Source organism: Paralichthys olivaceus, chromosome 19 (assembly GCF_024713975.1).
Source record: "Paralichthys olivaceus isolate ysfri-2021 chromosome 19, ASM2471397v2, whole genome shotgun sequence".
Lineage (NCBI taxonomy): Eukaryota > Metazoa > Chordata > Actinopteri > Pleuronectiformes > Paralichthyidae > Paralichthys > Paralichthys olivaceus.
Genome location: NC_091111.1, coordinates 11548856 through 11574686, shown reverse-complemented (window position 1 = coordinate 11574686; position 25831 = coordinate 11548856). Strand labels below are relative to the sequence as shown.

The 25831-nt window shown below is 41.6% G+C and overlaps 3 protein-coding genes across 6 annotated transcripts; 2 read left to right on the top strand and 1 right to left on the bottom strand.

Annotated features, from left to right (window-relative positions):
- The first annotated feature begins 435 nt into the window (after positions 1 to 435).
- On the top strand, positions 436 to 7502 carry sgpp1a (sphingosine-1-phosphate phosphatase 1a). Its single transcript, XM_020097736.2, has 3 exons — positions 436 to 1453; positions 3847 to 3936; positions 5140 to 7502. Exons 1-3 carry the CDS (start codon positions 776 to 778, stop codon positions 5689 to 5691), a joined length of 1320 nt encoding a protein of 439 aa, XP_019953295.1. The 5' UTR covers positions 436 to 775; the 3' UTR covers positions 5692 to 7502.
- Positions 7503 to 8487: 985 nt separating this feature from the next.
- Positions 8488 to 17011, top strand: abcd4 (ATP-binding cassette, sub-family D (ALD), member 4). 2 transcript variants are annotated; one of them, XM_020097769.2, is made up of 19 exons: positions 8488 to 8858; positions 9611 to 9729; positions 10206 to 10333; positions 10816 to 10955; positions 11184 to 11300; positions 11701 to 11826; positions 12234 to 12284; positions 12432 to 12526; positions 12619 to 12740; positions 13592 to 13683; positions 13786 to 13875; positions 13996 to 14201; positions 14606 to 14697; positions 14788 to 14824; positions 15231 to 15280; positions 15404 to 15456; positions 15539 to 15615; positions 15698 to 15813; positions 16380 to 17011. In XM_020097769.2, the coding sequence occupies exons 1-19, from the start codon at positions 8818 to 8820 to the stop codon at positions 16476 to 16478; spliced, it is 1851 nt and encodes a 616-aa protein (XP_019953328.1). In that variant the 5' UTR covers positions 8488 to 8817; the 3' UTR covers positions 16479 to 17011. The 2 variants fall into 2 exon arrangements, 1 of the variants encoding a protein (XP_019953328.1); XR_011239351.1 differs by having other exon boundaries at positions 8515 to 8858; positions 15378 to 15456.
- LOC109636181 (acetyl-coenzyme A synthetase 2-like, mitochondrial) lies at positions 16850 to 25770 on the bottom strand. Of its 3 annotated transcripts, none has more exons than XR_011239350.1 (14): positions 25170 to 25770; positions 24496 to 24592; positions 24192 to 24391; positions 23729 to 23904; positions 23248 to 23400; positions 22914 to 23061; positions 22289 to 22426; positions 21671 to 21763; positions 18777 to 18889; positions 18208 to 18334; positions 17977 to 18104; positions 17540 to 17685; positions 17330 to 17451; positions 16850 to 17240 (listed from the first exon to the last, which is right to left on the bottom strand). XR_011239350.1 is itself a non-coding variant. In XM_069514991.1 (14 exons), the coding sequence occupies exons 1-14, from the start codon at positions 25477 to 25479 to the stop codon at positions 17064 to 17066; spliced, it is 2046 nt and encodes a 681-aa protein (XP_069371092.1). In that variant the 5' UTR covers positions 25480 to 25770; the 3' UTR covers positions 16850 to 17063. The 3 variants fall into 3 exon arrangements, 2 of the variants coding, with proteins under 2 accessions (XP_069371092.1, XP_069371093.1); XM_069514991.1 differs by having other exon boundaries at positions 17540 to 17603; XM_069514992.1 differs by lacking the exon at positions 24496 to 24592 and having other exon boundaries at positions 17540 to 17603; positions 25170 to 25533.
- Positions 25771 to 25831: the final 61 nt, after the last annotated feature.

Genomic DNA, 25831 nt, shown 5'->3' with positions numbered 1-25831 from the left:
CAAAGTATAAATGACATTATTACAAGTCTAAAGAATCCATTTTCATACTGTAACTTCTGGAGAGGTCTCAATGAATGAATGGATGATGGGTGGAGGCAGACACACCATACAGTCTATGAGACACACAGATAGATAGAGAGAGAGAGAGAGAGAGAGAGAGAGAGAGAGAGAGAGAGAGAGAGAGAGAGAGAATAGATAGACAGATAGATAGATAGATAGATAGGTAGATATACAGATAGGTAGATAGATATAAAGATAGTAAAGAGCATAATGAGATAAATACATTAAAATATAGGCTAAAATAGAAAGTATAAATCATTTGTTTCTACCTAACTCCTGTATAATATTAGATGCTGAGTGTACACAGTGATTTTGAATGAGTGTAATGTATGACATGTCCAGCAGGGGGGAGTACTCAGACATTTGGTCCATTGAGGCCCAGCTGGAGGAGGCGCAGAAGAAGCAGCAGCAGGAGTAACGTCCTGACCATGGATATAAAAGCTCCTGACGCAGGAGCAGCAGCGTGTGTCAGGATCCTCCGCGAACTAATGGTTAACTGTGGCGGACTTTGGAAGCTGCGTGCTGGGTGTGTGTTCTGAATGCGGTCGTCAGGTAGAGGTCGAGTGTAACAGCTGTTTTTTATTACTCCGGTGTTGAAGAGGAATGAAACGGCCGCCGAGCTGCGCCTCCCCCTAACGAGCCCCGGCGGATGAACATGAACTCCATCTTTGCGCAGAGTTGTTGTGTGTTTTGAATTGACCGCTGCTCTGAAGTCATGGCGAACGACGCGGTGAAGTCGTTTGTGCGGGTGTGCCGTTACCTCCAGGAGCCCTGTCATGTGGCGAGGTTTCAGAATATCTGCGGCGTCAAAGGCACGTTCGCGGACAAGTCGAGCAAGTCGAGCAGCGGACCCCCGCAGCCCGACTGTTCCGGGCTGAGGAAGCGGCTCAACGGCTCGGAGGTCGGGAACGGAGCGGCCGGGGATGCCCCCGCGCCGCAGCCCAACGGGATGCAGGGTGACACGACCGCCGGGCCTGACGGTTCATCATCATCATCATCATCGCCATCAGCGGCTAATGTCGCTAAACCCCTCCGGAGGAACTCCCTGACCGGAGACGTGGGTCAGGAGTTCCTGATCCACAACAAGTTCCTCTTCTACCTGTTCACGTTCGGCACCGAGCTGGGCAACGAGATGTTCTTCATCGTCTTCTTCCCCTTCGTCTTCTGGAACATCGACGCCCTGGTCAGCCGGAGACTCATCGTGGTCTGGGCCTGGAACCTGTTCGTGGGTCAGTCCACCAAGGACATGGTCCGCTGGTCCCGGCCGGCCTCCCCGCCCGTGGTGAAGGTGGAGGTCTTCTACAACTCCGAGTACAGCATGCCCTCCACACACGCCATGACGGGGACGGCCATCCCCTTCTGTCTCTTCATGTTGACATATGGACGGTGGCAGGTGAGCACTCGAGACCATTGTGTAGCTGACAATAGATTTGTAAAGTAAAATGTTTGAGAGGTGGAGTAGATGATCTGGATCTACAACAGAGGTAAGCATTGGTTTAGTGCTCAGGCAGATGCACCGTGATCCGAGATGTGTAAAGGCCCCAACAGCCAGTTTTCTTATACTTCCAATCTAAAATTTTAAAGGAGGATAATTCAGGGAGCCTGACCTTTTAAAATATACAAATAGACTTTACACATTTTCAGGCCACTGTTAGACATATTTAAAGATGGATGATGACAGGACTTCTTCCCAAAAATGAACCTAAAATTGTCAAAGTACACTTCAAATAACTTTTTCTCAAAGATGGTTGCTGCCCCGTTCAACTAACACGTACAATTGCCATCTAGCAGTTTGCACCATATGCTGTTGATGGATGATGTGACTGCCCCGCAAAAGAGAAGCTGGTTGCAGTAAAGGTCATAAACCCTATCTGCTCTATGTTCATTCATATTAGATAGTTCTCCTCACATTAATCTCGTAAGTTGGGCTTTAATAACTTATTTGACAGCTGAGACTGGCTCACAATGGGTCGAGCATGTTTATCGATGGGATCTCGCTGCCACGGCTCAATCCTGTGACTGCTAGAAGATGATGGCGTTCGTATTGGGGATAGTTCGGATTAATTTCTGGATATTGAGGAAGTATGCATCATCCATCTTTATATACAGTTTATGGGACCAGTGGATCAGCATTGGCACAAGGAATGGGGGAAAAAAAAAACACAGACTACCCTTAAATCCCCCTTTAATCCCCAGTGCCCAGTCTTGTATGAGGCTCAAAGCTCAGGAGGAACAATAAGAGGAGCTTACACACATTCACAGCTATGTTACAGCTGATGTTTGCAGCTGTTGGCAGCAAACATCTCAGGGGAAGCAGAGAGTTGAGACATGACAGGGTGTGCCGGAAAAGTACAAGCAAGGAATGGAAATATGGCTTTGTTTATTAAGTAAACAAAGGGTCACTTTTCCACATTGTCAGAGAAGAAGGGAAGGGGGAGGGAAGTAGAGGTTTAAGGGAAGAGAAATTACATTTTTTAAGTAAAAGGGAACTGGAAGGTTTCTCTTTACTGAAGGGCTAAGAAAGAAGAATGTTGTTTCAGCAACAAAACCTGTTCACTCACTGATACGGCATGCAGCACTTGTTTTTTTACCAGCACAGAGATAAACTGCAGATAACCTATAGGGAGATGCACTGCCTGCATCACAACCCCTGACTGGATATTAATGACAAGGATAAGCAAAGGTTCACTTTGTGGAATGTTTAAATATGATGCTACAAGACTGCAACACACGTTGATGAAAACATCAGATGAAACATTATTTTCCTGGCTTTAGCTCCACTAAACCAATTGTGATTGGTTAAAGAAATGCAAACTACCTAAAGCATTTGTTTCCCCTGTAGCAGAATAATAAATGGTATAGGCAGACCATTCTTCAGCGCTAACACAAGGATGTGGTAGGTGACAAACAACTCCAGGGTTTCCGCTACATACATTTTGCAGTGGCAGCAATGGCCTGCCCCCCACTGCAAAAAAAAAAAAAGGAAACACTGACCTCATACACTGAGGCAAGAGTTGTTAGAGAAAAACAAACTATGAGCACAGACAGACAAAAAGGGCATCACAGACAGAGGGCAGGGGTCATTGTGGAAAGAGACAAAGGGGTTATGACCAGGAAGAGCTAAGCCCCTCAAAAGTTTTAACGTTGTTGCTGTTTTCTGTGTGAACACCGGCAGCTGAACTGAACCAGAAGAGCCTGAACTCCGTCTGTGTCGTCGTCTGAAGGATGAAGAACTAAAACTTTTAAGAGAAAGTGGTTACAGAAGGTTACAGAAGATAAGATGCAGACCATAAACGGCCGATTCAGAGGATTAGCTAAATGCTGCACAAAGACACCCTGCTCATGCACTGACCTTTGTCTGGATCCTTCCAACGAAAGATATGAGTGAAATCTCTTCCTAATGGACTATGAACTGAGGGTTTTTTCTTTCAAACCTAATATTTCCACTAGAAATCATATTGTCAGGGCCGCTGTAGTCACTTTATATTCTAGTCATTGTCAACAGTCTTTTGAAATGGGTCAGAGTATGTCAGCTGAGTAGACATCTTCATATGTGGCCCAGGATGAATTATATTTCACAAATTTAAAACAATGTGTCCTCAGTCTGTGAGAATTCTTATTTAATTTCACTTACACCCTGATTCCACCACAGTCTAAACAGTGGTAAGTGGGGTGAATAATCAGTTCTTACAGGGAACTATGATCTGAGTTTTCCTGTATCTCTCAAAGCCTCATCTTCAGACACTTTTCTAATATCTTACGTTTTTTTCAATCTCTCTCCCACAGTATACCTTCCTGTTTGGCTTGTGTGTGGCTCTGAGCTGGAGCGTCCTGGTATGTGTGAGCAGAGTCTACATGGGGATGCATTCTATCCTGGTAAGAATATTAAACAAGCAATATCAAATAAATAATCCCTCAATGAAATGCAAATGAATTGGAGGATTTATAGAGATGCTGTTCCACTAGTGCACCTTTCCTACAGTGACAACCATAGGCCCTCCTCAAATTAGTAACCACACTCACTTGGTCGGCTTGTAAAAATAAAAATAAATGGCCTTGAACTTCTGGAGTCACTGATCCCACATTATGAATGAATATCTGCACCTCAGACAGGTTATAAATGCTGGCATGACTCCTGTATACCTGCACTGATGATGAACTTCAGTCTGTAATCATCTTTAATGGAGAAGAGCTTCAACCATAGCCCCAGGCATCTTAGTCATTCATACTCACATGTGCATATTTGAAATGTCTGTAGGTGGACAGATGCCTGCTGTTAGAGGAGTCGTCCGACCAGTTGTAGAAATAAGATTCTATGATAAAAACAGATTCTTATAGTTTTTCATAGTTTACATCACTATAAGTTAGATTTTGTTTGCGTGGTTTATTTTCTACTGTATATAACTTCAAGCTGGAGATGAAAAAGATGAAAATTGGTCTGTTTTAATCAAACCATATCCTCACCAGTAGTTTGAATTTTTAAGCTCACTATTTATGGAAAAATAATATTTGCAATAAAAGGAAAACCCTCAAATGTCTGAAAAGTGGAGGGTGGTCATCAGCTTTTCCATTAAGCTTTTTACCCATTTAAAATAGAATACAGAATCATCCACAACATACAATAATAATTACACTGTACACAAAAACGTGTGTGTGTGTGATTAATGGAAAATTGGCAGTAATCACAGCCTATAAACACTGAAGCGGGTAGATAAGGTTAGATTAGATTCTGTGGCCTGGCTGCGGATGCTTGCAGATATTGTTTATGCTGCATCGTACAACAGTAACACGTGTTCTTCGGTCTGCAGCTCGCCTGGTTTTACAAGTGTTTACTACTATCACTACCTCAATTAAATGTCTGCGTGAAAACTGTTGTATAGCGCCACCTACACGGCAGAAACAGCAACAGGGTTGTTTTTTTGTTTATTTGGTGGAGGAACTGGATTACTCTCTCAATAATGATGCTATGAGAATACATCATGGTGCTTTGTAGGACTGTGAGTGTGTCAAGAATATGTATATAACCCCATTAAAAACACATTATGGTGATTTAACTTCACTGCCATTCCTCTGTTACAGGAGGTGATCACTGGCTTCCTGTACAGCCTCCTCATTCTCGCCTTCTTCCATCCCATTTTGGACAAGATTGACACCTTCTACATGATGGACCACTACGCTCCACTTGTAATTATATTCTCACACGTTAGCCTGGGACTTGTGGCGTTCTCTCTGGATTCCTGGAGCACCTCTCGGGGAGATACGGCTCAGGCCCTGGGCACCGGGGTGGGAATTGCTCTGGCAACCCATGTGAACTATCAGCTGGGGCTACTGCTGGATGCACCACTCTCATCACTTCCTCTAATGTTACCGTCGATCAGCGTGGGCCTGTTGGTCCGCTCGCTGCTGCGCTTCCTCCTTGGAGTCGCCGTCCTCCTGGTCACGAGGATGGGCATGAAAGCAGTGACTATTCCCTTCTTATGTCGACTGTTTGGGCTGCCGCCGGATGATGTGAGACAGGCGAGGCAGCACATGAAAGTTGAGCTGCCGTACCGTTATATCGTCTACAGTGTTGTTGGGTTTAACTGTGCCTGTGTGGTGCCTCTCCTCTTTAGGATCCTAAACCTTGCCTGAGTGTTGTGTTCCAACTGTCGATGTACTGCTGACATGTTCACCCACACAGTGAAGGCAAACAGCACTTGGTTACATGACGATAATTGTTCAAAGTCAGTTGTTCTATATTTTTTTATTGTCAACAAACCCTATGAAAAAAACATAATCAATTATGAATGTATCTTACTAACAAGGAAGCAATTAATGAATCCAAACATTATTAAAAACACTCGTTTTTAGTCATTAAATAACCACTCTAGTTTGTATATTCATATTTTTATTTTTTGCTATTATTTATTTCAGGTCAGTTGAGAACATTTGATCAACTGCAAAGAAGAAGTCTTGAAATTACAGTAAGCAGCAAAAATCTGACATGACGGTTATCCTTATCATCCATGTTTAGTGTTCAGTTTTTAACCCTGATGTAATTATTGTAGATACCTAAGCAGGTTTTTCTTTTCTGAAGCACTTTTTTTCAAAATCTAGTTCATTAGTGTGAGTGCTGACACAGCAGTCACACTTTAGTTCTGTTTCTTCATGATTTTTCTTCTTCTGCCATTTTTCAGTCACAATTTTTACATTTCCTGCTTCAAACTCCAGAACATTCAACTCATTTAGGACACTCCTGCTGTCGTTTTTCTTCTCATAATTTTGGAAATGTTAAACTCTTTCTTCAAATTTGGGGATTTTATAATGAGTGTCTGTGGGAGGGAAGTTTGACATTGTGCATTTTCAGCTTGATTCAGCAAAGCAACTCAGCATTTTGATGTCACACCGGCCATTGTGCTGCTGTAAATACACTTAACATTTGTTTAATCAAAAAGTGTGAGTCACTGAGTGTTTTAGGAAATAAGAAGTATATATTTGTGATCCCTATTTAAAGATTTACATCTTCATTAGGATTCAATGGGCTTGGAGCCAACAGCCTCAAACTGGGGGAAATCTTATAAGATTGAGAGAAATTAACAAATTGATTGTTTTGGACTTTTTCATGGGATTTGTTGTCAGGGTGTAGAAATTGTAGAGTTTCACCTTCCTCATCTTTTAAGAACCACCTGTGGTCGGCACATGCAAGTGTTAACTGGAACTTTTTAAACAAAGAATCTGTCAGATGTACTGTGATTGTATTCATCATTGAGGAGACTCTGTCGTACATTTACATTATTTGATTGAAATATAGAATCAGTATTAATTCATATCAGTTCTCATCTGTTGCTGTGTTAAATTACAAGGCAGCCTGAAAAAAATGGATTTCTTTAAGTATTTCCTTTCCCTTGTGTCTAGATCTCTATGTAAATATAGAACAACTTTTCCTCTCTGTTGTGTTATTACTTTTCGACATTCGTCGTAAAGCATCATCGTGTTGCCTTCTTTTTCTAAAAATCTTGTACCGCAACATTGTTTTGTCATTTTAAGTTTAAACCAAGTGCTTCTTTTAAATAACCATTTGAAAGTATAGAATCAAGAAAAACAAATATTTTTGATAATTTATTTTATCATCTTAATATCTCAGGCTGAAAAGAATCTAAGTATATTATTATGAAAATTCAAAGAGACCTTTTAGCCGAAATCCTCAAACTACAGGATATAAAATCACTGACTCTAGCTCTTGTCTAAATGTTGTAATTGTTTTTTTTCTGTTGCAATGTACTAATTGTTTAATGTTTGTCGGAATATGAATTTCAGAGCTCTCTTATCATGAGTACTCGTGGAATATTTATAGATCTATTACCGTCAACTCATCTTTTTTTCCTGTTATGCAAAAGGACTGTATCTGAAAAAATATGAAAAAGGATAAATAAAATGTTCAAAATAAAATTGTCTACACATTACAGACAAGTATGTATTCTGCTTTTCGAATTTAAACAATGTAATCTCAGTAACTGGAGACATCCTGAACAAAAACAGTTAGACTGGAAATCAATATCAGATCCAAAAATTTTTTTCACACCAATAGTGTATACATATACTTTATGGTTTGAATTAAAAGTACTGCGAGAATCCAGAATAACAATACTTTTGTTTTGCTCAGAATACAAAGGCTCAATAACAAGGGAAGGCCAGGGTCCAGCTTTTTGCTCCCTACACCCAAATATCAGACTGGTTTCAAACTTTGAGCAACACAGATAAAGTTTTGGATCTTTTTCTGGTTTGCATTCAAACTACAAGTGATACCAATGTAACGAGATAATCTCTTCACTGTTCGTATATATTGAACTTTGGATGATGAACCGCTTTCGGTATCTAAACCTAAAGAATTCACAGAGGTCAGCGAAAAAAAAAAAAGAAACATTCACACTATCAATAGAAGTATTTCAAGCTAACTGAATACAAGTCAATAACACCAAGAACTGCAGCACATGTTATAATATCAACAAGACTTTGTAATCACTGATGTATCAAAGTCTGTTTCCATCACAGTCTAATGAATCCTAACCTGACCCCCAACATTACCTGAACCTTATCTACTATTTACCCAACCTACAGCCTCCACATTAACCTTCGAGCAGAATAACACATCTCTAAAGCAGTCTAGAAATCATTATAAACTTTTTCAATGGTAAATGTTTCATCTAACAATTGCGTACAATGCAAAATAAGAGTATTTTTGCATCATCTCACACATAAACCCGTATGACACAAACAGTCAAGGTGAGTTAATAGAATATAAGCACTAGATGAGACAAATTGGTATAAATACAAATGAATATACATACAAATATTTATATTTATGGTTCAGGCTGAGACATGATTTCCATTCCACTAGTTCACGCACGCGCAGATTGAACCAAACTCTTTTATTTTGAAAAAAACCTAGCGCGTGTTAAAGCGGAAGTCCAGGCTGTTCCCTTCACTTCCCACAACAACCTCTGGTCGCTCGGTGCTTCTCAGTGCTTCTCAGTGGAGCCATGGCTGCAGACGCTCCGATGTTCAAGTCAACACGTTAGACAGCGTTTCAACTCGTCACCGTGACATCGGTGAAGAAGAGAGTCGTTGTTTTTAGTTCGTCATTAGTTTGCTAACCGGTGCTAACGCTGTTAGCTCCCTGTGTCAGTCTCAGTCATCACTGTGAGGTCAGCTTCCCTCGCTGGGGAAAAGTAATTTAATAAAAATCTTCAAGTGGTTGAAACGTTGAATCTGTGACAGATGCCTCGTCTGGACAAGTCGGAGGGAAGAGGACCGAGAAGGTAAGAGACTGAAGACACCTCCTCCCAGGGTCCAGTCTCCTCTGTGCTTTATTAAAACATCAACTTTCTCTGTTTGTCTCTGTTGCTAACTGTGATGCTAACCCCCATTTTCACTCTGACACTTAACCGTATGAATCAGAAACTACTGAAGTAGAAGACACTCCATGTGTCTCTACATGCTGCTTGTGAATTGTGTAAACACAGTGAGGAGCTTTAACATTTAATGGATCTACATCAGATTTATATAAAAAGTTTAGTTGTTTATCATGTTTGTCATTCTTTCCTCTAAACTCAACAACAACAGCAACACTGATAATGTGGCCTTCATCGTACTAACTGTTAATACATTTGTTATAGTTTTTCAGCTTTATCGTCTCGCCTTTCTATAAATCACCGCTCATTACATCCCACCTGAGAAGTTGAGTCTCTACAGTGACTGGGAATCCTTCGCAATAGTTTGCATTAAACCTGTGCAGTTAAACCATAAAGCACCACAGTGAAGTAACAGGTCATTGTACTCTTCACTAACTTATGGGAGTTTCACAGTCATACAGAGAAATGTGTCAATGACTGATGCAGAGAAACTGAAGAATTTCCTCATATCAAGGTGCATCTTGTCTGCGTTTAAACACACGATCACAAGATAAAAACGTTTTTCTAATGCATCTTATACATTTTCTCTCTCTCTCTCTCTCTCTCTGTGTGTGTGTGTGTGTGTGTGTGTGTGTGTGTGTGTGTGTGTGTAACTCCAGACTAAAGTTGGACTGGAAGTTTGTTCAGAGGTTCTGCGACATCCAGAGGGTCCTGTTCCCGTCATGGACCAGTCAAAGTTCCCTGATGTTTGCTACGCTGCTGCTCGTCACTCTGACAGGTAACTGCTGGACTAACACAAGCTGAGGTCAAAAATGAAAGTATGGCAGGTAGGAGTGTAACTTTACTACTGATGTGATCACTCAATTATGATTGGAGCAGGATGGATTTGACACATGCAGTTATGTGTTAGTTCTCTTGGTAAAGTAATGAGAGGGTTGGAGTTGGAGTATCGCTCCATTGTCCTGTATCATGATGAGTTTGGGGATGTTTGCATTTAGTTTTAGAATCGTTAGACCCTCAATGGCTGCCATCGTGGGAAATAAACAGTTCAAGCTCACCATCAAATAGCTGTGTGTCTGTTGTGACATTCTAACACTACCCCTCTGACAGCAGCAGGCTGCACACTCTGCCTTTTTATCCCGCTGACCTTGAGCTCAGTGTTGCCTAATTTCCCTGCGTTGTGTTTTACGAGTCTCTGTTTGAACTGAGCTCTAACAATATGCTTACAAGTCTTTTTTCTCCTGCCACCACCAGAGCAGCTGATCATTTACCAAGTGGGAATCCTCCCCAGTCACTTCTACAATGTGCTGGCAGACAAAGATTACGCGGGCTTCACCAGTCTGGTGGGCACAGCCATGGTGCTCATTTTACTCAACTCCACAGTAAGTTGAGGTTTGACAGAGGTCGAGCTATATTCAGAAAGTTGACTTGTTGATTGTTGAGCAGAGCGTTGCCACAGAAACACGTTTACTACCATTAAAACAAGTCCGATGTTTCCTCTTACAAAGTGTAAAATGCAAACTTATTCCTGTATTTTATTGTGTGACGTTCGATTTTTTTACTTTACTGACTCAACACACAAGCAGCTTTTATCAGGTTAGGACGACCTGACATGACATTTTATAGCTTGAATACGCTCGATCTTGGCCGTGTGTGCTTTGGATTTTGAACCTGATGAACACCTAACGCAACACTGAGTTTATTCAAAGGAAACAAAACTCTTTATTTTCCCACATTGCTCTTTAAATCACCAGCAGTAGTGATATTTTCCTGCTAGATGTTCGTATACCCGCTATTTATTATGTTTCTGTTGCTTTTTCTTTCTCATAGACTCTTTGTTCTCTTCTGTCTTTCTCTCTCCCAGCTGAAAAGTGTGGACCAGTACATTTGCAATCTAATGTACATTAGCTGGAGGAAGACGCTGACTGAGAGCCTCCATACGTCCTACTTCCAGGGACGAGTCTATTACACACTCAATGTACTTAGAAAGGAAATTGACAACCCGTAAGCTTCAATGGTTTTAGTTTTTGTCTTATCTATTGCTTATCTAGACACGAGTGCTAGTTCAATTTATTTAGTTAATCAACATGTATATCTTTGCAAACACATGGAAATGTATAATTAAAAAGGTTTCATGTATTAAAGCCTGCAGATATTTTAAAGTGAAATATGATCTTGCAGTGGAAAACCGTGTTAACTACTTATGTTCTTTGTGTTTTGTTGGAACACCAGAGACCAGAGGATCAGTCAGGATGTAGAGAGGTTGTGTAAGCAGATGAGCACCATGGCCAGTCGCTTGATCATCTCACCGTTCACTCTGACTTACTACACCTACCACTGCTCTTACAGGTGGGTCTGTAGAGGGGTGTGGCAACACGTAGCTTCATATGCTAGCGCATAAACCGTCATCAGAAACACAGACGGTTATTGTAGAAACACTTTCACAATTGAGCTTATGAAAGTCTTGTGGTCATGAAATACTGAGAGGAAATTGAGAAAGCTGGGAAAAGAAGAGTACCAGTTTTTATATGTAACTTTTGAGCTGTTTATCAAACCAATATAACATATTATATTATATATCACTATAGAGCACAATTATGAGGAAAACCAGGAAAGAGAGACAACGTTTATTACTTGTCTGTTTTATCTGTTCAATTTATTTGCAATTCCTTTCCCCCATATTGTCTTTTACACACGATGTTAAGGTCCAGTGTATAACCTGTAAAAATGAAGTTTCCCTGTTTTGCAGCACCGGCTGGATCGGTCCTGTGAGTATCTTCAGCTACTTTGTGATCGGGACCATTGCTAATAAAATCCTCATGGGGCCGATTGTGTCGACTCTGTTTGAGCAAGAAAAACTGGAGGGAGACTTCAGGTAAAGTTTAATCTACTGTTTGTACACAGAGTTACTCAAACAGCATTTGTTTGTGTCAATTATAATTTGTTCCGACAGAAAAGAAAAGCAGGGTTCAAATCAGGTTTTCCTCTGAACAGACAGGTTTTGTGTGTTTTTCCACCTTTGTTTAATGCTAATATTTCCTGGAAGCCATTTCTTGAGTGAATAGGAAGTGTCTGTATACTTTGGCCAACAGCCTTTTGGCTCTTAGGAAATAACACAGGATACGTGTCAGCTTGCAAGGTTGGCAAGGTCGTTTTTTCCCGGAGGAGTTGAATCGTAATTTTATCTGTTACACTTTGCAACAATTTGATTTTGTCTCGTTAGAGGAAACTTAAATAACGTTGTTTATTTTTACGGAAATGTAATGTTTGCTTTGTCTGCAGGTTCAAACACATGCAAATCCGTGTCAACGCAGAGTCTGCGGCTTTTTTCAGGTGATGACATTAATTTTGTTTGTGATTGTGAATATGAAGATAAGGACATAAAACATCAATATACATCTGAAGCACGTAGTCTGATCTGATCACACAGATTATGTGGTTGAAGCAGTTTGGATGAAACGCTGCTCTCTGTGTTTTAAGATCTGGTAAAGTGGAGCACATGAGGACGAACCGGAGACTTCAGACTCTGCTACTCACTCAGAAAAGTCTCATAAATAAAGAACTCTGGCTCTATAGTAAGATCATATTACACAGTACTCACCCACTCACTCATATCAATCATCATATTGCCATCACTTGTAAGTTAACCTCTGATCTCTGCACTCAGTCGGAGTGAACACCTTCGACTACCTCGGGGGTTTCCTCAGCTACATCATAATCGCCATTCCCATCTTCACCGGTATTTATGATGGTCTGACTCCTGGCGAGCTCAGTGGACTCATCAGTAAGGTGAAGTCCTTCTTTTCCTTTTCCCAATAGCTTTGAAATTGTAGTTCTTGAAAAATGCAGCTTTATGGACACAAAAAAAGCCCTGGGATCTGTGTTGTGTACACAGTCCACCAATTTTTATCAATATAAAGACAGTTTTTGAAAAAAGGAACTAAAAGTAGGAAATTGAATCATATGATCACTTATGAAATGTTTCCTGAAAGCCAACAATGTGCAAAAGTATCAGACACATCAAAAAAAAAAAAACATTCTGCTAAAGAGGTGGAACAATTTTTTGATTTGCATCAAGATCGAGTCGGAATAATAATAATAATAAGAATTAGTTCCCAACTGGGAAAAGTCATGTGAACGCCATTTCAAGTCAGCGTAAAGATTTGCTGTTGTCATCCCATATAAACCAAGTAACATTTTACAACGGCTCTAAAAAGTAGCTGTCACTGTAAACTTGCAAACTGCATAATCATCTCTCACAAGCGTCTAACACCAAAACGCAAACAGCTGTTGTACCAATACCTGTCCGTGTGTTTTACACTCTGGCCTCAACACAAATGAACAAACTGGGACCCTGGGAGGAGCTCAGTCAGTCCCACTTCATACTAGAGAACTGCTGAATGAAAGTGAATGTTGCTCATTTCACCACAAGGTGGCAGTAGAAGCCTTCTCTCCTGCTAACACATTCAACTCTGCTCATCCAGTTCAAATGTCTGTTGTCTTAATGTGTTAATAAGATTCATATTAGCGTCATAACTCTCATAGTCTTTATCATTTGCCTGTTTAAAATTATTCTGCCACTTTTTATCTAACTCATCTTTTATCGTATTCCTGCTCTGCTTCTCCTTGTTCCCACTCAGAACGCCTTTGTTTGCATCTACTTGATAAACGGCTTCACGCAGCTAATCGACCTGTCGACCACTCTGTCAGACGTGGCCGGATACACCCACAGGTATCACACCACTCACTTAGAATCAACTCCTAGAGGACAGAAAACGACAGCAGCGTCGGCATGACCTCCTCCTTTCTGTCTCTGAATCTGTGTGTGGGTCAGGATTGGGGAGCTGAGGGAGGTGATGGGCGACATCCTACGAAAGCAGTGTGACTATGACCCGGCGTCAGGAGAAAACTACGACTTTGACAGGTGTGTGTGTGTGAGACCTTATAAATGAATCTCTGCTGCAGGGATTTGATATCTTAATAATATAATGCATGAAGCTTTTCAGCCTCCTCACATTCTTTGTGTTTATTCATCTCCACACAGTGACTTCAATGTCAACGCAGGCCCAGTGGACACCGCCTTCATACTGGATCATCTTTCGTATAAATCTCCATTCTCGGACCAGCTGCTGGTCGAGGACCTGAGTCTAAAGATCAGTCAGGGAACTCATCTGCTGGTGGTGGGAAACACAGGCACCGGCAAAACGTCACTACTGAGGGTCCTCAACCGACTGTGGGAGGCACACAGCGGTGAGAGATAAAGTTTGAGTTATCCTAATTGATCGTGAAATTAATGTGTATAGTTATTAATTTACAAATCAATGAGTTGTCTTTGTCTGAGCTACTTTTGAAACAAAGTGAGTCCAACACTATGTAACTCTTAACTGAACCACTCTGTGATTAATTCTGTGGAGCTGCTGAACCTCAGTTCCACACTTCTCACAGAAGATCCCACCCACTCACCAAAGTTACAAAGAGCAAGAACAGATATGAGGGTGAAGAGTGGCAATTAAAGTGACGCCATTCTCCCTATTCCAAGTCAGCGTTGTAAAGCATTGTTTTAAAGAACTGGTCTAATTAAAAATGTCCACAATGCACACTACTAAATGACTAAAATACACAAATGTAAATTGAATTTTGAATCTCCTCCTCAGGTTTTGTCCAGATGACGACCTGCTTCGGGCCCAGAGGAACCCTCTTCCTGCCTCAGAAACCGTACCTGACCGACGGCACGCTGCGTGAACAGGTGGCCGTCTCTTATTTACAGTATTTAGTTTTCCTTTTAAAGGTTGTGTGGATGCAGTGAAGGATTAACTTGAACTCTCGTCTCCTACAGGTTATCTACCCACTGAAGGATATTTACCCTGCATCAGGTATCAGATTTTACTTTCACTAAACAACATTAAACTGTGTAACAGTTAAAGACTAAAATTGTTAATTGATTAATTATTCTGGTCGAAAACCGTGTGTATTTTATATAATGTAGATCGACTCTTAGATCATTTGTACCTCAACAACATTCACATCAAATGGGAAAGACCCCACAACTATAATGTTTTCTGAAGACAATTTGATGTGAAAATATTAGTGACACATTACAGCAGCAGATTTTACATAAATGGACGAATGAATACTGAAATATTTCGAATTAATCCAAACTTGTTTTTTGTCTAAGTTGTCATTTTACCTTTATATCGATGCTGCCTCGTAAAATCACTGATATGATCTCTAATCTTTTATTCATACATATTTACACCATTTATCATTTTTCTTATTCAGGGTCAGTGGACGATGACAGAATTATACAGTTCCTGGAATTAGCCGGAGTGGTGAGTGTTTTTCTCTCACAGGGTGCTGCTGTTAATGTGAAATCTATTTTATTTTATCACAGTGTTGATTCATCATTTGCCTAATTTTAAATCCAAGCACTGAAACTCGAATCTGTTCTTCAGTCGAGTCTCTTGAAGCGGACAGGTGGGCTGGATGAAGAAGTGGACTGGAACTGGTAGGAGCAATATAAAAAACAGAAATGTGTGAACAGTAAATTATACTGTGTGTTACAAGTAAAACTGTGATTTCCTCTGCAGGTACGATGTTCTGTCTCCAGGTGAAATGCAGCGTCTCTGCTTCGCACGACTTTTCTACCTTCAGCCCAAATATGCAGGTGAGTCATGTGACTTGTGCTTCCTTAATACAGTATTTTTTTTCTTTTTTTTTCTCATTTTTCAATTTTTTTTTCTTTGCAGTGTTGGATGAGGCCACCAGTGCTTTGACCGAGGAGGTGGAGGCACAACTGTACAGGACGTGTAAACAGCTCGGTATGACTCTGATCAGTCTGGGACACCGCAGCAGCCTGGAGAAGGTAGAGCCAACACACCTCTGCAGTCTACATCCCTGATCAGAGCCATATTGGGAATACTGTGTTTCCCTATATCTCTTAGTTTTTACACTGACTAAAAAAATCTTCCATAACTGTGGTACTGGGGTGGATAGGTTTTGTTTTGGTCGGTGTGGGATTGTTACATATACTCACTGTTGTGCATTATTTTTCTCTTAGTGTAGAATGTTAACAGGCATTAACTGAACTGTTTGTGATTGGCTAGTTACAGGTTCACTCTCACTATCATCCATCTTCTTTATAACCTCTCTAAGCTCTAAACGTCAACCAGGGTGAGACACTGGAACAGAACAGAAACTTTGTTAATAACCTGGAGACAGTTGTAAATAGCTCACATCTAATTACTGACACCAATTACACCACCTACTGACATGACAAGGACATAACATGATAGGAGAACAGCAGCCTGAGAAACATTCATGTCATAAATGGCCGCTCTGGAATCTAATTGACAATAATCCATAGCAGCAACATCTTTTTTTTTATCATCATTGCTGCCAGCAATATTAACTGTCTGTTTCATTTCACAGTACCATGACGTCCAGTTGAAACTGTGCGGAGATGGCCTATGGGAGTTAACAAGGTTAAAAGGAGGCAGCGGCTTCAACGACAGAGACGAAACCATGTGACCACAAAGTCATCTTTTTTGAAATCCTGGACATGCAGGAAGCTTCAGCGTGGGAGGCGAGAACCAAAAACACTCCTGAATTCCTCAGTTTGTAACATTCAAAACACTCGAACTTCGAAAAGGTACTGAAAACACAGTCACTCCTTTGGAAGTGAATGAACATGATTTCATTCATGTCCACAGGCTTTTTAAGAGCAAAACATTTTATTACTTGTTTTCTTTGTCAAAAAGAGATGAAGGAATGTGTGGGAGTGCAATATATGATTCCAGGAAGGATGAAGCTTGTGGCTCAGGAACTGTAACTTTTTGGACCCATTGAACTAGTATGAAAAGAAATCAGGAAGGAAAAGAGGAAACTAAAAACCCAGCAGATCTTATTTCAGTGGTTTATTTTATGTTTACACACACTATTATTCAGTTTCGCACTAAAAGACAATGTTTTGTAAAGTACATTTGTGGACAATGCATTCAGTTTAAAGTGTTTTACTTGATTTAATACAAATATTCATCTGTGCAATAAAAAAGAAAAAAATATTTGGCCTTTAAAAAGACTTTTTGAAACTTCATCTTCCTCTTCAAGTAAGAATCATTGTGACTGTTGTTTACCTAAGAGCTCAGCGTGACCGTCAATGATTTCCTGAACCACTGCAGGGTCATCCAGCGTGCTGAGGTCACCCAGACCATTCAGGTCGCGCTCCACCACCTTCCGCAGCACCCGTCGCATTATCTTACCCGAGCGTGTCTTTGGCAGACGCTGGCAGATCTGTGAGAATGACCCAAAAATAAGTTACCATGTACAAGTTAAGTCTCAAATGTCTTGTTTGCAATGTGAAGCGAGTGAAACAGAATTACCTGGATGCAGTCTGGACAGGCGTACTTGGCGATCTTTTTAGACACTGTCTGTTTCAGTTGCCTGGACAGGTCCGACTCTTGGGCGTCTGCGCTCTTCTTTAGAACCACAAAGGCATAAACGCCTGAAGGAGCACAAAGACCGAGAACCCTGTTATCAGATTCTTATTCTTCCTGCGGAGCTACGTGACGCAGGAACAAAGTGTGACTCACCTTGTCCTTTGATGTTGTGCGAGTATCCTATGACGGCAGATTCGGCCACTGCAGAACATTGATTCTGTGACAGATGATCGCAGTCAGGATTGTGAGAAAACATCCGGGTTTAAAGTTTCATCGCTCGTGTTTTAGACGGAAAATGGCTGAAAACATAAATTAAGCTCCAAGAATTGTTTTTCACTTTCTTTACTTACGGAGGTATTGCCATTGCGAGATCTCAACTGTATCAGATAACGGATATTTTACCTGTGCTTAATGTGAGCAGTTTGCGGAATATTTCTGTCTACATGGTTTTTTATCTTACATTAATACATGTATATGCAATACATTTGTAGGATTGTTCAACCTTGGAGTTTTTTCTCTAGTGTCATTCTAGCTGAAACTGAAACTCTCGCTCTGCAATCTAACGACATATTTCTTCATTCGCCACTTACCACAACATCCTCTATCTCTGCTGTCCCAATCCTGTGACCGCTCACATTGATGACATCATCAAGGCGCCCGGTGACCTGGTAATATCCCTCCTTAGATCGATAGGCGCCATCACCGGTATAAAAATAACCTAACACAGGGATTTTAGAGACAATAATAAATGTAGAGTCCAGCAGAGAAAGGAGAGAAAAACGCCATAACGACTGTTTGTTCTTGAACGCATCGCACTGTACCAGGATAAGGCTGACAGTAGGTCTCAGTGAATCTCTGGTGGTTGTTGTGAATTGTTCGGGCCATACCGGGCCAAGGCTGAGCTATACACAGAGCTCCAGACGTGTTGTTGGAAGTCACAACTTTTCCCTGGAGAAATCCAAAAGACAAACGAACGGCAAAATAAAGGCTGATTAAATAACTGATATAGTTACTGCAACAAGGAACTCTTGTAAGAACGCATTGTTGGAAGTGCACTGATGTTATTGAAACCCTGTGCTCTCAAACGGCTGTGTGAGGGTTTGTGTTGGGAGGGAGGAAGAGAGATCAGCTCAGAGACACCACCTCTCCAACTGTCTGCACAATCTGTGCATCACAGGAGAAACTGCAGCAGCCTCAAAACAGTACGACAGATTTTCAATGGGGGGTTTGGCACGCACAGAACAGGACTGATGGGTGGGTATCAAAAGTGACACAGCTGGTGACTGTTTCATAATCCTAATCTGACCCTCTCCTCTGGGTTATAGCCAGCCAGCATTTGCAGGGTAGCACGCCACACACACACATACACACACAGGGATGAGCACCGTACCTCAGTGTCCATGAGCACTGGCTTTATGCCAAAGAAAGGTCTCATAGCCATTCCTGGGACAATCTCTGCGTCTGGGTCTGACGGCCTCGGGGCGATGCAGATGCCACCTGTCTCTGAGAACACAGAGGAAAAATAAGACGGATTTAGGATTATATAAAGTGGTGTATGTGCAGCGTGCATTAAACTCAAAAATAGCTTTTTATAAGCCCGCCGTCTGATGTGGTTATAAAAGACTGAGGACGATTGAACCACTCTGACCCACAGTAACATCTAATAGAGCGACGCAATCCAAAGACAAAATGCAAAATAATGAGAAAACTGTTTAAATAATGAGAGAGTGGTACGAAGTAAATGACTAAACAGTTTCTACCATGAGCCCTTCACACTACATATGTAGATTATGGAATTACAGCCATAATAAATAAATGAAATGCAATTAGGTTTTTTTCTGGGCCTCTGGGGCTGATAAATCCTCTTGGTGGTGTTGGAGGCAGCAGAGGGAACCAGTTATTAAGTAGGACACGACAGATGATCCCACAATAGCACCAGCAACTGGCATCCACTTCAGATCCACTGTAGCTGTGAGACCTCCGGACCAAACGGCCCCCAGAGGAGCCGCTACAGACCTGGACCAGTTAAACATGCACTTATAAATACGCTCATTTACTTGCTTGCTGATTGGTCAGAATACTGGAAACACTCTCACTCATCTGTCCTGTCAATATGAGATTACAGTCAGCAGATGGTTATCTTAGATTAGCGTTAAAACTGGAGACAAGGGAACAGTTATAGTGAGTTTGCATGGTGTCAAAGTATTTGTATGTCTGTCACACCTGATCCTTTTTCTTTGCTCTTCATTATAATACAAATATCTGAAATGTGGTGGTGTCAACATAAATTCAACACATTATGTATACAGCATCCATGTTTTTTCCATTTTACGTCTTCTAAGCACAGGAACACGCCAAAGTCGGAACAAATATTTCACAACACGGACATTGGACCTTCTAAAGGAGCAGAAAGCACAATTTGCCTTCCAGCTCACATTTTATTATCTTAGGAATGAGCCAGGCTAGCTGTTTCCCCCTGTTTCCAGGCTTTACGCTAAGCTAAGATAACCGGCGACTCGTTGTAGCCATGTATTCAGAGAACACAGAAGTATTCATCTTCTACTTTATTCGATAAACAACAGTATTTCCCCAAATGTGACACAATTGCTTAAAATACAATTTAAACACACAAATACTAAAACACAATTTTTTATTTTTGCAGCCTCTCAGCTCTCTCATCCTATTTGATCCAACACGGAGGCCGTATGCCAGCAACGGATCAAAATCTAATTTTGCCTCTAAACAGGCTACTTGTTCCCAGATCAACCAAATGGCGTTTATGAATAATGCCACTTAGTCCTAATTGGAAACACTAGTCCAGGCAAATAACACAACATAATCCTTTTTTACTGAAGTAGGGTATTTGGGTCATATCTGTGTCTGTGATTCTCAGGCTCATTCTCTGGCCCTGATGTTTAATTATCTGCAATTAATTATAGATTGATTTATTTTTTTAGCCATGTGTCTGGTAATTAATGCAGCTAGGTCCCATTTGGTCGAAACTCGTGTGTCTGTCAGTGGTTCATGTGTTCATCTAAAAGATACATTTTTCTTCAAATTCAGGCGATTTCGACAACCCAGTAAAGATGGTTTCTGTCACGTTAAGTAGTTTTTATCACACTGAAGTTTGTTTAAGTTTTTATTTTCCTGGTAAATTTGGTTTTGATTAGTTATACTATAAAAACAGGGTGAAACTTCATGATTGACAGCTGAGACTGACTCATGACTGGTCGAGCATGTGACCTTGCTAACGCGCAGATGCGGCTTTGATATCTGGGATATTTCTGGATAGTGGGAGGAGAGACACTTTGTCTATCTTTATGTGCCACACCCGGCCATTTACTGTGATCACACACTTAGTCAAGTTTACAATATATATATACACTGTTGTTTCTTTTTCCCACTGGTTCTTATGATATGACCATAAATATCCAGACAAACCTAAAAATCAAATATATGAACGTTAACTTATTCATATATGTGCATGTGAACAAGTTGAAGAGCGAGTTTACATTTTCCCGGGGTTTTGAGGTCAAACCAGGCCACCAGCTGCACTGCAGAGTCTCCTGGAAGTTGAAAGTTCATACACTGATCTGAGTCTCTTCAGACGGTCACAGATACTTTTTTGTGACGTGGCTGCATCCAGCTGGTTACTGAGAGCATTTGATAAACAGTGTGATCAAGGATAGAATGATCCCCGTTGAATTTCTCTGCATGGTGTTGACGTCAACTGTAATTATTACTCAGTGTTGAAAAAAGTTGAATGATAAAAGCTGCTCCCAAACCTCAGCGTTTAATTCAGAGAGAAAAAAAATCTGGCTTCATTCTGGAGATTCCAGAGGGTACATGTAAATTCCTTCGCTTGTGCGTGTCTCTGTGTGTGTCAATATACTTTATGTCTACCACACATACTGTACTATTGTGTATGTATGTGCATGTGTTGTTACGTAACACTGTTGCTGAAGGAACAGAGCTGACTGCCCTCCCCTTTAAGGCTGACTGTTGTTAGACAGGCTGCAGACGTGGCTGTGTTCAAGGACAAGCTTGTTTGATAAGAACTCGGATTAGAACTACCTAAATTGACAGAAACCTTCTTTGAGCAACATTAATTTGTACTTGTATCTTTTACTTTGATCAATGTCCCATCCACTAACATGGACGCGACAGGACTCATACAGCAGCCAGACACCAGGTGGCGATCAAGACGCTTTGGCTTCACTTTAGGGGAGCATTCATGGCGTCAATTTAATCTGATAACTTCCACACATTAGTGTTCACACTCACCTGTTTGCCACCAGGTGTCCACCACAGGACAGCGTCTGTCCCCGACCACACTGTGGTACCACTCCCACGCTTCAGTGTTGATGGGCTCGCCCACTGCACAAACACAAGGTTGACATACATTGTTGTTGCATATTTGTTTTAGTCACATTATCAGTTTATTTTTTTAATGAATATTCAGACAAACAAGCTGAGGGTGAAACAGTGTTAGCAAAGAAAGACGTGTGTGGTTGTTTCTATGGATGCTGTGGATTACTGAGACATGTTGACATACCAGCCAGGCTTATACTTCTAGTATGTAACACGTGTGTGTGTTTACAGGAGAGGAATTCCTCTGGGGACTTTGTACCACATGAGTAGTGTAATCCATCCACTATCTTTACATCACTTATCCTTGAAGGCTTGTGTGGGTTAGGTTATTACTGCATTCGATGTGTGACACAATCAAACTGACAGCAGGTTGTGAAGGAAGCTGGAGATTTTAATTGACGGTTAATTGTAGATTTTGTTCTAGTGATGTTGTTTCGTCCCCATAGCTAAGTATAAGGTTAAAAATATATGATTTTCCTACAGATGCATGTCATTTTGCACATTAGAGTATTTTCCAGAACACAATCATACCAGAGCCCAGAGTTTTGAGGGTGGAGCGGTCGTATTTGTGCACCCACTGGTCTCCATATTTGAGCAGCAGGCGGATAGCTGTGGGAGCTCCGTAAAACTGGTTAATCTTCAGTCTCTGAACCATCTCCCAGTACCTTCCTGTGAAAAAACACAACATGCGTATGTTAGTATAAAGACGATGAGACGCTGATCATTGAAAAATGAGACAGGAGTGAAACCTGAGTTTTTAACCCTCAGCAGTTTTACTTTCACATAACATTGTGTGATGGCGGTGTCATGACTCCTGTTTTAACAGGAGCTTCTGGTTTTGACATGGAAGGTATGGTAAGTTCAAGTTCAACTGATGGACAGCTATTCATAGACAGAGACATGAGCGTGTGGAGCTGCTGGGAAAGGACACAAATATTTAGAAAGTTTGTGTAAGCATGTTACACAGCATATACAATGTTATATTAACAAAACCACAAAAATGTCTTTGTACAATTACAGCTGATAAAAACACCTAATGTGATAATATGACAAATAAGAAGATATTTAGATATTTTATTTTATTAATTTTCTTTCTTTTTTCTAACAGCAGTCTGATACGTTCATACCGGTTGGTACCATTCGCTGGTGTTCATACCTGGGTCAGGGTAAATGGGAGTGCTCTCAAACAGAACAGTGGTTGCCCCATTGGCCAGCGGGCCGTAGACGCTGTAACTGTGTCCTGTTATCCAGCCGATGTCTGCCACACAGCCAAACACGTCTCCATCATGGTAGTCGAACACGTACTGGGAACAAGAGGGACGACAGATGAGATGAAACTTTTTTGAAAACAAAACGCTCCAGGTCATTGTTCAGAGATTAAGATATAGTATTTATATCGCTGTTATAAAAGCTAAATAACCAATTCAAACTTCACAGGTAAGTAGATATTATTGCACTAATACACAATGTTAAAACTAGGGCAACGTTACCCTGTGGGTGAGTGCGGCGTACAGCAGATACCCGGCCTGAGTGTGGACCAGGCCTTTGGGCTTCCCCGTGCTGCCAGATGTGTAAAGCAGAAACAAAATGTCTTCACTGTCCATGGCTGCCGGCTCACACACCACGTCCTCCTTCTGCATTTCCTGCATGACAAAGTGAATTCAAGGATTGAAGCAGACAAAATATCTTATGGAACTGTAGATCTTCAAATTTTTCTCAGGCTGAGGAAGATCATGTGATACGACTGAAAGCTCCACAACAGCTGCTAATGGACTGTCACCTGCTATTTCCAACATCAAGAGCCAAATTTCAGAAATATAAGTAGATTAATTAAATAAAATTTGGCAATCAATGCAAATTTAACCAACAACAAGGGAACAGATTCATCAAACATCCAAACTTTTTTATCCTTGTAAAAGTGACTACTGTTTGCATTAGCATCCGCAAGAGATTGGATTTCTGATCTCTCACCTCCTCCATGGCAATGTCCCTGGCTGTCATGACAACCGGAGTCTCTGTTCTCATAGCAACAAACACCTGCTGCACAGCCGGGCAGCTCTGGACCGCCTCATCCACCGTCCTCTTCAGCTCCGTGACCTTACCCCCTCTGACGCCCTGGTTCACCGTGATGATGACGCTGGACTGAGCTGAAAACGTGATGCACATGAAAATCGAACTCTGAGGTCTGTGTTGGAATCAACTCAAGAAGTAAAAACATCTCGGATCCAGGATTTTTATTTTACTTTTCTGTAACGTTGCAATATAAGCCATTAGCCTTGCCCCTCTAGTTCTCCCCTAGAACTGACCACATTCAAAAAAACAATCATTTTATCCATTTGGAAATTAAAACTATTGATTATAGTGCAGCTTTAACATGTACAGCGGAAATCTATTAACAGCCTGTGACATCAGCAGGTCCTTCTCTGCGTCTCACCGTCTCTGATTCGCTCTGAGAGGGCCTCCGCGCTAAACCCAGCAAACACAACGTTGTGGGCCGCACCGATGCGGGCGCAGGCCAACATGGACGCCACAGCCAGAGGGCAGGAAGGCATGTAGATGGTGACGCAGTCCCCCCTCTTCACGCCATGCCGCCTCAACAGGTTGCCCACACGACATGTCATCTCCAGGAGCTGCCTGGAGAGAGATATCAATGAATTACACTGAGGCAAATGGACAAAGAATCTTCACACACACACACACACACACACACACACACACACAAACACCAAGCTGCTGACCTGTAGGTGACCCTGACCTCTGACCCCGGCTCATCTCTCTCCCAGATCAGTGCCACCCTGTCAGGACAGGTGTGCACGTGGCGGTCCAAACAGTTTACTGCATGTGCACATAAAAACACACACACAGTTTTACACACACACACACACACAGAGAGAAAATGTGACATTGAGCCTGATATCTTACTGTATAACACAGGAATGGAATCAATAATGTCTGTCTGTATCTATCTATCTATTCATCCATCTATTAATCTATCTATCTATCCATCTATCTATTAATCTATCTATCTATCCATCCATCTATTAATCTATCTATCTATCTATCCATATATCTATCCATCTATTAATCTATCTGTCCAGATATCTATCTTTCTGCTTCACTCATCTCCACAGTAGCATGATGCGTTCAAGTGCACTATTCTTTGGTTAAGATTAAAACATTTCTCGCCATCTTTACATCACATCTGACCCAGGACCATAGCCCAGGACACTGTACCGTGAACGCACCACGCTGCTGTGGAGATGAGTAAAGCTTCACTACACCTGGTTTCACATGATGATACCTTTAACATTGTGAGTCGATGGGGAAATAAAATCACGCACGGCCGCCTCTGATCACCACAAACAAAATGCAATTTTCTATTTAACCTTATTATAATGAAACGACATCTCACCGGACACGTTGAGCTTTCCTCCCTCAAACCACTTGATCCTGCCTCGGCTCAGGTCGCAGTCCTGAACCGTGGTGAAGGGACTGATCCAGCTGAGCCTGTGACGAGCCACCGCGGCCCAGAAGCTGCTGCTGCCGGAGACCGAGAACTCCTGCAGCGCCGAGCGGCTCGACACCCCCTCGAAGCCCGCAGCCTCCGGCATGAACGCCGCCGTGTTACATCCCCTCCGACCCAAAACATCCGAACAGGACCCGAAGACCCGGCACCTGAAGAAAGTAAAATAGTTTGACGTGCGTCCACAGCGCAGCCACATTGTGACCGAGGCGACAGTGCGACCTGGACGTTCTGCAAAAGTTTGTGTTTGCGCAACACGGCGTTGGAGTAAATTTGGGAAGTTGCGCTGCTGAACTTCGAGTGAAAAGTTGGAAACTCCGCAGAGGAAGGTTGGAGGAGTGATGCATTAAAGGGCAGTGCAAACTCCAATGTGCCGACACTTTTATATCCCGTAAAGCAAAGACCGTAAATGACCCGCAGCTGCAAAAGCGAAAGTAAAGAACTGAGACGTTTCTTATTTCGAGACAGGAGCGTCTCAAGGGAATTTGTGGGCCCAGGAAATGGGGAGGGGGGGGCTTTATCAAACCAAACCTCCACATAAATAATAGTGG